Genomic DNA, 13,536 nt, shown 5'->3' with positions numbered 1-13,536 from the left:
TTGAAGTTAAAGGGTAGCGTTATAAGAACATACACCCAAGTGGATGGTGAGCAAACCACAGCAATAGGAGTACAACAGCTATACTAGAAAAGGTATAGTTAACTGCTTTCACTGAGTTACTTATTCAACCTATAAAAAATCACATCTTCATTTATATATTAGATTTGTATCTGTGTTTCTTTTTTAACCTTTAAAAACAAAGGGTTTTAGAGAAATTAGAAATCTCACTGTGCAATGGAAATCTGTAAAACAGGTTACTCTTCATCCCAATCTAAGCTTTAGCTATTAAAATATCAAAAGACTCTTACTATAAAGTTTTGATTAAACAATAATCCTACAATGGATTCCAAAGACAGTAGCACAGACAGTTAAAAACTAAGGAGAGGGAGGGGATATGGGGATATATGTATGAATACAGCTGATTCACTTTGGTGTACCTCAAAAACTGGCACAACAGTGTAAAGCAATTATATTCCAATAAAGAGCTTAAAAAAAAAAAGTAAGGAGTTCTCAGTGGAAAAAAAAAAAGTAAGGAGTTCTGCTGTTTAGGAGAAAGAAGGTCATATAGACAGTATTTTCATCATAACAGCTAAAAAAGATGATAAATAAAAATCATATTTTTAAAGACATTAGAAAGCTGCGGTTAAAAGTAATGTAAAAGGAATTATACTAGAGAGGGAAAAGTTCTCCCTAGGAGAGCAGAAATAAGTAGCTGCTTTCTACTTTAGGTTTATTTGTCAAGTCTGGACACAGATGAGCAGAGATTAGGTTGACAATAGGCAGAGAGATTCTGCGGGGATAAGAGAATCCAATGGAATTTTCAAAGGTCACGTAGGCTAGTGAGACATCTAGTAAAGCCCCACAGAGCTGGTTCTCTTCACCTGCTGGATCTCTCCAATAGCAATTTTAGTTGAGTATGTAGTAGAATAAGAGGATAGAGGCATGGATGGAAAATCAGAAATACTTCTCTGTAGTCTTAACAGTTCTTAGATACCAACAGAGAATGAGGCCTGTAATAGACACTAAATAGATTTCACCCTCAAGGTGTTTGAAACCAGAGGTAAACTAAAACAAACTCTACAACCCAGCCTGAGCCCCAGTTCAACTTTTCTTTTTCTTAACTTTATTTTTGACATACAACATTGTGTAAATTTAAGGGGTACAAAATGTTGATTTGATAAATTTATATATTTAAATATGATTGCCATTTTAGCACTAGCAAGCTCCTTTCTCACATCACATAATTATAATTTCTTTTTTGAGATTGAAATAGTTAAGTAAATAAGTTTGAGGATTATAATACAGTATTGTTGTCCATATTCACCATACTGTGTATTAGGTCTCCAGAACTTATTTACTACCAGTTACAAGATTGTACCCTTAAACAACATCTCTCCTATTCCACCACCCTGCAATCCTGGTAACCACCATTTTACTTTCTGTTATGCATCTGTCTTTTTTAGATTCCACATATAAGTAATATCATACAGTATTTGTCTTTCTCTGTCTGACGTCTCACTTAGCATAATGCCCTCAAGGTCCATCCATGTTGTCACAAATGGCAGGATTTCTTTCTTTCTCATGGCTGAAAAATATTCCACATATATATTATATGTATATAATATATTCCATAAATATATATTATATACATAATATTCCATATATGTATATTTATATCATATCATCTTAATCCATTCATCCAATGATGGGCACTTAGGTTGTTTCCATAACTTGGCTAGTGTGAATTATGCTGCAATAAACATGGGAGTGCATTTATCTCTCTGATATCCTGTTTTCATTTCCTTTGGGTAATACCCAGAAATGGAATTTCTGGATCGTATGGTAGGTCTATTTTTTAATTGTTTGAGGAACCTCCATATTGTTTTCCTTAGTAGTTGAACAAATTAACATTCCCATCAATAGAGTATAAGCATTCTCTTTTATCCATTACCTCACCAATACTTGTTACCTCTTGTCTCCATGATGATAGCAATTCTAACAAGTGTGAGGTGATATCTCATTGTGGTATTGATTTGCATTTCCCTGATGATTAGTAACAGAGAACATCTTTTTATGTACCTGTTGGCCATTGGGATGTCTTCTTTGGAAAACTATCTATTTAGTCCCTCTGCTCATTTTTTTAATCAGGTTGATTTTTGTGTGTGTTACTGAGTTATGAGTTCTTTATATATTTTGTATATTAACCCTTTATCCTACATATGGTTTGCAAAAATTTTCTTCCATTCTGTAAGTTGCCTTCTCATTTTGTTGATTGTTTCTTTTGCTGTGCAGAAACGTTTAAGTTTGATGTAGTCCCAGCTGTTGATTTGTGCTTTTGTTCAACTTTCCTTTGGCTCAAGGTAATTAGCCCCTTGCCTTAGCACCCTGAAAGAAGAAAGATATGCCTTCTTTTGGACAAAATAGTATCAGCTCAATGTTTATGATTTTTTAATAAACAATGTCTGTAGAACAAATAAAAACTGTAGGACATTCAAACTAATAGAAAAATGTGACCCATAATAAAAAGGATAAAACACCAGTAAAAGAAAGTCAATAAATGAACCAGATGTTAAAATTAGCAGACAAGGATTTTAAAATAATTATTATATACATGTTAAATAAAAGTGATGAAAAAATGAACAAAATGAAAGATGCCAAATTTTAATAGAGCAACAGAGTTCAAAAAGACAAATGGATATTCTTGAGTTGAAAAATATAATCTAAAATTAAGAAGTGATTAGATAAGCTTACTGGCAGACTGGACACAGTGAAGATTTGTCAATAAAATAATCCAAACTGAAGGACAGATTGAGAGAGAGAGAGAGAGGAAAACAGAACAGAGCATCAAAGATAGAGTTGTCCCTCAGTACCCATGGGATTGGTTCCAGAACCTCCTTCCGATACCAAAATCCATGGATGCTCAAGTTCCTCATATCAAATGGTGCAGTATTTGCATATAACCTACACACATCTTCCTATATATTTTAAATCATCTCTAGATTACTTATAATACTTAATACAAAGTAAATGCCTTGTAAATAGTTATAAATACAACGCAAATGCTACATAAGTAGTTGCTGGAGCATGCCAAATTCAAGTTTTCCTTTTTTGGAAGTTTCTGGAATTTTTTTCCAAATACTTTTAATCCGCAGCTGGTTGAATCCACAGATGCAGAACCTGCGGACACAGAGGGCCAACTGTATGTGATCTAATATGTGTAATGAGAGTCCCATAAAGAGACAATATACAAAATAATGCAGCAAAAAATGCAGCAAAAAACCTGAAGGAATAACAAAGGAGAATTTTCCAAACCAATGAAAGAGATGAACCCACAGCTTCAAAAGGTTGAGAAAACTATGAGTAGGTTGAATACAAAGAAAACCACACACAGAGATATCAAGGTCAAAATTCTGAAAATAAAGAAAAAAGCAGCCAGGAAATTAAAAAACAAACATATTACACTCAGATGTGCTGGGATTAAAAAGCCTGTCAAAACAGAATTCTATACCAAGTTAAACTACAATTTTAAATGAAGGCAGAATAACAGACAATTGCAGACCAAGAAAAAAAAAAAACAGAAAATTCATCGTCACTACACTCATGCTATAAGGAATCTGAAATACTAAAGACAATTTCTTCAAACTAAAGGAAGACAACTCTTGTCCAAAGCACGAATCTGCATGATGGAATGAAGAACACAAAAAGGGTAAATATGTTAGTAAATATGAAAAGCTATTTAGAAAACAGTTTAATACCACTGACTGCTTAGATAACAATAACAATATATTTTGAGGTTTACAACATACGTAAAAAAAAGTATATGATGTGTACAAAGTCTGGACGGAGGCACTAAATGAAACTAAACTGTCATGGTCCTTATATGGTCTATGAAGTGGTGAAATACCAATTCAGGTAGACTATTATGATTAAAGGATGCATACTATAATTTCTTTTGAGAAAAAAATATGTTTCAAATATAACTAAAAGCCAATAGAAAATATAAAACAGTGTAATAAAAATAATTGCTTTTTCCAAAAGAATGAAATGAGGAAGCAAAAAAGAAATATGAATAGATGGGATAAATACAGAACAAAGAGCAAGAGGGAAGATATAAACCCACTATACCAATAACTGTATAAAAAGATAACAAAAAAAAAGTGTCAGACTGGATCTTAAATATGACCCAATTATATGCTGTTTACCAGAGATATTTTAAGTATAAGATCATAGATGAGATAAAAATAAATGGATAGAAAAAACATGTCATTGAAACGGTAACCATAAGAAAGAAACTAGTATAGCTATATTAATCACATAAAGTAAATCTTAAAAGAAGAAATATCACCCAAGAGAAAGACAAACATTTCATAATGATAAAATAGAAGGGATTAATTCATTAGGAAGATACAATTAGCAACTTCAAAGTATATGAAACAAAAACTGACAGAACTAAATCCACAATCACAGTTGGAATGTTTAACAAATTTCTCTTAGTAACTGCTAGAACAAGTAGTCCAAAAAATCAGAAAGATTATAGAATATTTGAAAAACACTAATAGCCAAATTTACTTTAATGATGTGTATAAAACTCTATAACCATCACCTGTAGCATACACATTATTTTCAAGTAGACTTGGACAGTCACTAATATAAGTACCATACTGAGTTAAAGCAAGTCTCAATTTACTTCACAACACTGAAATCAGAATATGTTTTCTAACACCAATGACTAAACTAGAAATTCTTACCAAAAATCAAACTAGAACTTTTTAAATGTATGGAAACTAAGCAGCAAACTTCTAAGCAACCAAAATAAAAATCAAAAAATAATTTGAAATGCAGTTAGTAAAAATACAATATATATAAAAATATTAGATATAAGGGCAATATAAAAAAAAAATCAGATCTTTGCATCCTGGCAACAAATTAAAAATAAAAAAATTTACAAAAAATATTATCAGCAACAGCAGCAAAAATATCAAATACTTAAGAATAAATTTATGAAAGATGTGCAAGAACAACTACCAACATAGCAGAGTTATTAATGTAATTAAAAAATTAATCAAAATTTAGAATCAACCTGATTCTAAAATTTGTATTTAAGCATAAAAGGACCTAGAAAAGCCAAAAGAGTTTTAAAAAGAATAAATTTGAGGACTCATATTACCTAGTTGTGACACTTACTATAAAAAACAACAGTAATGAAGATTGTATGAGAGTTGTATAAGAATAGTCTCACAGACCAATGGAATGGGACAGGCAAAGTGGTGACATTTAAACTAGATTTCGAAGAATCAAATTAAGACTTGAAGCCTATTTATTATGTGCCAAGGTACTTTATAAACAGACTATTTTAATTACCCTTAATTTTATTTTCACAACCTGTCAAATGTAGCTTTAATACTAATATTTTAGTGATCTGATTGATCAAATAGTTTAATCTAAGTTTACAAAATTAACACATGGGGGAGCTGGAATTTGAATGTAAGTCTATGTGGCTCCAAAATCCTTAGGATTTCTAGGAGCAGAGTGATGGGAAGATGCAACAGAGGCTGTATCCACAGGAGGGAGAAATAACATTACAAAACAGGTAAAGGAAAATGAACAAAGGTCTCTCACTATGTGGGTCAGGAGAAACAAAAAGACCACAGAATATAATTCTAATGGTGAAAATACTTGCAAACATCAAAAGAAGGAAATTTAAAGGAAAAGAGCATTGGGGTATGCAATATTCCTTCTGCTTCTGTTCCGTAGGCCTAGCCAGCTTGAAAATGGCTTTATATCCTTCTGTTGCAGAATTTCATTGAAAAGACCATAGCAAAATCTATTTATAATAAACTTTCTCATGATTTTTGAATCACTCAATATAACAGGGTATCCAAGATACTGGAGGTATCACTCTAGGGAGATTTCCAGTAATATAAAATATAAACAGTTTTAGCAGGCCTGCATGATGGAGTGAAGAACACAAGAAAGGGTAAGTATGTGAGTAAATACTAATACTTAGAAAACTATTAAAGACCACTGACTGTTTAGACAACAGATAAAAATTTATTTGTCCAATAGCACACTAAGCAAGCATGATGCTAGCAGAGGCTTGATTAGCCCTTGGACGCTGGGCTTGTCCTCTTGAAATGCTCCCTTTTGGAACCCTGAGCTATCATATTAAGAGATCTGGTTACCCTCCTTAAACGGTCATGTAGAGAGAAAGAGACACCCACCCTTTCCACAGATGTTCCAATTATCTCAAAGGACACACCAGACACAGGACGAAAGCCATCTTGGATTTCCACACCCAGCTGAGCTTTTAGATAAATGCAAATATATGATTCACTCCCAGCTAGCTCAGCAGAAGAATCACTCAACTGAGCCCAGCCAAGATTGCAGAATAATGAGCAAATAAATGTAACAGCTTATTATACTGCAATAGATAACTAATAGACCTTTTAGTAAGGCAAACAGATTACTCTGTGTGTGTTTCAATTACTTCTCATATGCCAGGTCTATGTAGTATCAGTTAAGAAAAAATTGTATAATGTTAGTTACAATCCAAATAATGAGAACATCACAAACCACTAGGTTATTTCAGTCTATTTTTTATTCACTTATGTATACACAACTCTGTAACACAATAGATTACAACACAATATCGACATTCTCTACTGCTTAATTTGTATTGTCAGACATCATCCTATTTATGAAATCATTTGGTTGGTTATGAAACATTATGAACTGTTAAAATGGAAGGAGAGTACATCTTAAAAGTGAAATGTTTTTATATGTGGAACTAAGATGGGTTGTTTTTAAAGACACATTGTGTGGCTTCAATTCTTTTTTCTCTTTATAAACATTCATTCCTTTACCTTCATCCTTTTCAAAGGATTATTCAGCTCTCGCTGGAATGAAGCTGCTCTTCCTGAAAGGAAGGTCTGAAAGGCAACAGCCAACAAATTTTCATACTTTTCAAGCAGTGTTTTATCTTCAGGAGGATAAATTCGCCTACAATAAATCAGATAAACCAGCTTGTTTAAAAAAAAAAACACTATCATAGCGCAAGAGTTAAGGTCAACTACATAGATAATCCTTGATCATCAACTCTGTGTCAGTCACTTTACTAGGTGCTAGAAATAAAGATGAATACAGTTACAAAAAATCCATAAGTTTTCATCTGTTACCCATACAAATTGAAGTTTATCTGGAGAATTATCATTGAACAATGCAGTTCCAGAGGCACAGTATAAAGGTTTGGTTGAGGGGAGGGGGCTGAAGAAGAATTGCGATTGGGCATATTGGAGAAATATAGAGCTTTACTGGAGAGAGTTTAGGTGATGAGGGATAATTTGGGAAGTTTTAGACAGTGTGATTATTGACGTGTACAAGAATGGAGTGATTAATCCTAATGATCTTTTGAGGGGTAGTGGAATTTGTCTCTCTGGTGGAAAGAATTAGGTAGACATAGGGTGAGAGGAATGTGTTATCATTACTGTTGAAAGTGTTAAGGCTGGAAAGAACATCTTACCAGGAGTGCAGGAAGCTCTACGATGTCAAGTCTTCCTAATTCTGCTGAGTCAATGTCAAAGCTCGGGAGGAGGGGCAGTCTTTCCAAGCACAAAAAGAGCTTAGGGGGTCTGCTCTTCGCCTACCAAAGGTGATACTGTGGAGGGGGGTCCAGTTCCACACAGTCCACATCCCTTTCTATTGACTCATACCTGCCTCCTCCAAACATCTTCATTATTTGCCTGCTTCCTGATATATCTGAATTTAAAATGAAGTACAGCAACCATTTTGAACTGACAGAAAGAATACTAAAAGACCTGAAGCCTAACTTTCTCAAAATAGCACATTATAATTAAATAAGGTGACATGATAACATCGAGCTGAAAAGACTTCACACAACCACCCAGGAGCTCCCCCCAAGTCTAAACAATCTACTTGCTGACTATCTTTTTTTGCTGGAAATAAATTAAACAAAAAGCACTTTCTCAGAATGAAATAAACAGTGCTTAAAATAAGCCTAAAAGTTAAAAAATGCAGACACTTCTGTTTTGACACTTCACTTCTTCAATCTATTATAAAACAAAAGCACAGTTACCTATAATTCCCCATGTGTCGATTTTCATGTTCTTCTTTCAAGATCTGCTTCCGTACCTGAGCGAGTCTCTCCTTCTAGAAATGAAGAAATTTTACAAATAAAACCTGACAAATGAATTATGCAATTAAAGTTGTAGGTACATTGTTAACTTTTTCATACCAACTCTTCTTTCCGCCTCTCCAACTGATGTCTCTGTTGTTCCCAGGCTGAGGAACCTGGTAAAAGCCTTTTTATTGAATTTTGACCATAAAGCCTCCTTTGAGCCTCAGCTTTTTGTTTAGCCAAGTTTCTCCTTTTATCACTGGTCCTAAAATATAGAACATAAGACCATATTCTAGAATTCAAATAAGCTCAGATCTCATCCCCTTGTGAATTAGCAGAAAAGGAGACCCAGTAGGGATAGGAATTGATGTTTATTAAATTTATATATTCACACATATTATATTCACCTAGTCACTCATCAGATATGGATCTCCATACAGTAAACAAAAGTTCTGAAGGTAGCAAGATAAAATGGAGACAGCATAGCAACTTACCAGTGAAACAATCTTAGGTCAATTAACTACTGGGTCTGTTTCTCCATCTATTAAATGTTAACAATAACATTTCCCTCCTAGAGTTCTTATAAAGATTAACTTGGGGTAACATTAATAGGTCCTTAATAAATGTTGTTTCCTTGATCTTCCTTCAACCAGTTCCATTTATATTCAAGCATTCTCACTTATACTGACCACTCTTCAGCATATTTTCAATTGGGATTGAAATCTCAGCCTAACAATCATTGCTTATCTGAAAGCATCTCATTTTTGCACAACCATGCAAATTTAGTCACAGCTGTCTGATTTTAATAGGAAAATCCCTATTGTGAGATTGTTTTCCTCTGAACCTGTGTTGTCTCTCTTCCCTCCCATGTAGCTGGTACAATCAGGTAAGCCCGAGGTCTCTTCTCCTCTCTCCCTCCAAATTATACTCTTATACACCACCCTTAAAGGTGTAGCAGGAACAAGGTAGACTCTAGGGAAAAAAAGGAAAAGCAAAGCCAATTGTGCCCTCAGCTGTAGGAAAAAAAACAGATTTCTTATTCTTAGGCTTACATTTCCACACTTTGCAATGTCATTAGCCTGGTAGGGCCCAGATGAAGGTATAAACCAAAGGAAAGGTCACAGGAAGGCCATTTGGCCAGCTTCTAGTGTAGAAGGGTAAAAGACATGCTTAAGTTTACATGTGGTCCCATTCTATTCAACAGGGGATTGCACTGAGAATAGGGGCCACGGCCCTAGATAATAGAGAGTGTTCTTCTGTCTCAAGTATGCACCACCTCACAACTTGAACTTGCAAGAGTGTTAGGAAACTCATCTATTATCTTTCATCACAACATGAAGGTTTGAGTGGCAAGAGTTCAACAAGTGAACAGGGTAGAATGAATAATTTGAGAAAAAGAATAAACACATCCAGAAAATTGTAAGTCATTTAGTATGGCTGGAGCTATTGGTGAATGCAAGAAACTCAGCTAATTACAAGGCTTAAATACTAGGTTACTGAGTCTCAAACTGAACTTTACACAGTGGGGGAGGGCAGAGAGCGAGTTTTTAAAGGAGAAGGGCATAATTGTATTTGTGTGTTTTAAAGATTATGCCTTGGCAATATGTACAGTGGCTTAGAAATGGATAAGAAAAGAAGCAGACTGTTGAGATGGTCTATGGTCTGTATGTTTGTGCCTTCCCCCAAAACTCATATGTTGAAATCTTAACCACCAAAAGTGATGATATTAGTAGGTGGGGCCTCTGGAAGGTGATTAGGTCATGTGGGTGGAACCCCCTTGAAAGGGATTAGTGTCCTTATAAAAGAGGCTCCAGAGAGCTCCCTAGACCCCTCTGCCATGTGAGGATACAATGAGAAGTCTGTGACCCAGAAGCAGGCCTCACTCAACCATGCTGGCACCCTAATCTTGGATCACCAGCCTCCAGAACCATGAGAAATAAATTTCTGTTTTTTATAACCTATTCAGTCTATTGTATTTTGTTATAGCAGCCCAAACAGATTGAAACAGATGGAGTGCTATTTCACTAGCAAATATGAACTGTGACAGCCTGGACCAGGGAAGCAGCAGTGGGATTAGAAAAAAAGAAAAGATTTGAAGGGTTATTCTGGAGGAAGAATGAATGACTGTGGTGATTAATTATTATTATTATTAACTAGATGTAAGGGCTGAACTTGAGGCAGCAATTTCTGATTTCAGTGACTGGGTGATTGAGAATATAATTTTTCCAATGATAAATACTAAATTTGGCTGAGTTTCCTTTGTTTAGAGAAAGGGGAAATGTGGTTTAGGTAGTTCAATTTCTTTGATATTCCATTTTATGTAGAATAATCATTTCTATATACCATACAATTTAAAGGAAGGAGAGGAGAGAAAAGGGGAATAGATATGAAAATAAGAATAGAGACTAACAAAGACCAAACAATTGGTAAGAAAAAAATGTAACAGAGGAAGGAAAAATGAAGTGACAGAAAAGAGGAAGGAAGGATTTTAAAAAAAAAGGGGGGGGATTGAAAGAATGCTGTGGAAGAAATGAACGCAGCGCTATATGCACCTTCACAGCAAATACGGCACTCACAGACAAGGATACTGACACACACACAGCTCAAGCACACACGAATGAAGAAGAGTAACAGAAATAAGCTCATAAAGAAGTTCCTTCGGAAACAATGAGAAACAAAGAAAGGCCAATCACACCAAGACATTTTCTCTAGCGGAATACTCCCATATTCTGGCCTTGAGGAATACTGCTTGAATTTCTATAAATATAGGTATAAATCAGTACTAATGATTCTTAGTCCAAAATAAAACTTAAGCGGAGACCAAAAGATCTCCATTCGCTCCGCATTTTAATCAGTATTTTTCCATTCAGCGGTATCCATACACTGACCTAGGAGTTTTGTTTACACTTTCTGGAGCCCTTTCCACTGCTCATTACCTTGTGCTTCCATCCACGGGATTTCTCTTTCTAATCAGCTGGTCTCACACACTTAAGCTCCTGTAACATGGAATCCCTGGAAGTTCTATGAACACGCTGTTCTTGCCTCACTTGCTTATCTTACCACAAGGAGTTACCTTGGAATGAAATATCCTTCCCCCACCCTTGTCTTCCAACCTAAATTTTATTTAGTACTCACTATATGCTAGTTCCAGATAGGGCCCTGGGAATACAAAGGTGAATAGAGACAGACATTGCTCTCAAGTTGCAGATGGTCAATTTGCAGATGGTCTAAAGACATCACCCTCAAGTTACGCTAGTTCTAGATAGGGCCCCGGGTAATACAAAGATAAATAGACAGAGACATTGCCCTCAAGTGGGGGCAACAGCATGTGAGTAAATACATCGAGTACAATGGATGCTATTTAAAAAGTGATAGTAAGTAGGCTGATGGCACAAGGGAGGTAGTAAACCACTTTGCCTCAGCAAAAGCTTCAAATAGGAAGTCAGGCTTGTGCTAGGTATTTAAGAATGAGTTGACAAAAATGTGGTATATAAATGCAATGGAATATTATTTGGCCTTAAAAGGGAAGGAAATTCTGACACAAACTACAACATGAATGAACCTTTAAGACATTATGCTAAGTTAAATAAGGCAGTCACAAAAGAGCGAATACTGTATGATTCTACTTATATGAGGTACCTAGTCAAATTCATAGAAACAGAAGGTGGAACGGTGGTTGCCAGGAATTGGCAGGAGGGAGAAATGGAGAGTTGTTTAATGGGTACAGAATTTCAGTTTCACATAATGAAAAAAGTTCCAGAGAAGGATGGTGGTAATGGTTGCATAATAATATGAATATACTTATTGCCACTGAATTGCACACTTAGAAATGATTATGATAGTAAATTTTAAGTATATTTTACCCCAATTTTAAAAAATGAATCAACGTTCACCAGTGGGACAAAGCTTTTTCACCAGAGAAAATTTAAATAGGAATACACGCAAAACCATGAACATGTGAAACAGCATCGCACAAGAGTTCTTAGAAAAATTAATTCTAAGTCAGAGAAAAGAGAAGAACAAAAAGTGATCAGATTAGCGAGAGATGCAAGGGCCAGATCAAAAAGAGTCTCATGTCTAAAGATCAAAAACGCATTATAAGCAATGTTTAAACTTTATCTGACGGTGTGGAAACAATCTGAGCAGAATATCAGAGTTCATAAATCTCTCTTTAAATGTTGGCCTCCCTCAAGCTCTGCCCTTGCGCCTCTTTACTTCTCAATATACACACTCCAACTGTATGTTCTCATCCATTGGATTCAACAGCAATCTATACATAGATGTCAGTCACAAAGAAGTCTCGGTTCCCTGGGGCCCTATACATCAAATCTCCCACTTAACAATTCTGCCCTGGGTGTCTCAAAGCACTTCAAAATCAGCTTGTTTAAAACTCAATTCTCTCTTCATTTCTACCTTCCCTCCCCCCCATCACTTCTAAGCCTATTTCTTGCCTAAAAGCTTTATCTAAATTAATGACATACTGTCAAACAAGTCATCTAAGCCAGAAACCGAGACTTTGAACCCCCAGCACCTACTCCTATAGTAGCGGGCACTCAATAAATACTTGTTAAATGACTTGCAGAGCAACAGAGTGGAAACTGCGAAATGGGGTGAAGGATAGTGAAGGAAGGGAGGAAACCAATAAAATAGTCCAGGAGAGAAATGAGAAGTCCTTAAACTTGAAAAGGAGACTAAGAAACTAAGCGGAAATCATACATTTGACAGGACCACTTAAACGATACATATGCCAAAAAATGTATAGGCATATTGCTTAAATAATCTAAAATGCTTGATACACTTGTGCAAGCTAAATAAAAGTTTCCCATGCTACATCGCTTTCCATTCTATTTATTTCCTTTAGAATGACTGAAATAGTAGAATTTAGGCAAATCATTCTTTGATCATACAAAAGAAGGGGCCATATGAAAATTTCTGAACAATTTATAGGTCAATCTTTTTTGAATAATGCTTTCCATATAAATCTACTTCTCAATCAGGCATCTGCTAAATGCTTGAAAACATTTCAAATAAATAAATTGCTTGGAAGCATCCCACAAGTCTTTTCCAGTTCTTAAAATGACAATTAGAATCAACTGAGACCACAAAATTTCTGAGCTTAAATGACCTCAGAGGTCCTTTAATCTAATACCCTAAATTCTATTTGAACATGTATGATAGCAGACAACTCACTACTTCATTAAGCAGTTCAGTTATACTTCCAAGAAATTTCTTTCATAAGAAGCCAAAAGCGTCCCACATAATAACATTTCAAATATTTGACGTCCATTATCATGTACACTGCAACCAAACTAATGATATTCCATTGATCCAGCAATCCCAGTTCTGGGTATATATCCAAAGAAGTTGAAATCAGTATTCAAAGAGATACCCACATTCCCATG

The 13,536-nt window shown here is 35.1% G+C and overlaps 1 protein-coding gene across 1 annotated transcript in view; it reads right to left on the bottom strand.

Moving 5' to 3' along the window:
* The window catches only part of TTLL7 (tubulin tyrosine ligase like 7), a 152,685-nt gene that overhangs the window by 57,030 nt on the left and 82,119 nt on the right, over positions 1 to 13,536 (bottom strand). The window contains exons 11-13 of the mRNA XM_057714942.1: positions 8,252 to 8,399; positions 8,093 to 8,166; positions 6,864 to 6,999 (exon numbers count right to left, since the gene is read on the bottom strand). Coding sequence (XP_057570925.1) covers positions 6,864 to 6,999; positions 8,093 to 8,166; positions 8,252 to 8,399 — 358 coding nt within the window. The remainder of the gene's footprint in view (positions 1 to 6,863; positions 7,000 to 8,092; positions 8,167 to 8,251; positions 8,400 to 13,536) is intronic.

The sequence above is a fragment of the Hippopotamus amphibius genome, chromosome 1 (genome assembly GCF_030028045.1).
Source record: "Hippopotamus amphibius kiboko isolate mHipAmp2 chromosome 1, mHipAmp2.hap2, whole genome shotgun sequence".
Classification (NCBI taxonomy): Eukaryota; Metazoa; Chordata; class Mammalia; order Artiodactyla; family Hippopotamidae; genus Hippopotamus; species Hippopotamus amphibius.
This window is presented reverse-complemented; position numbering and strand designations above follow the sequence as displayed.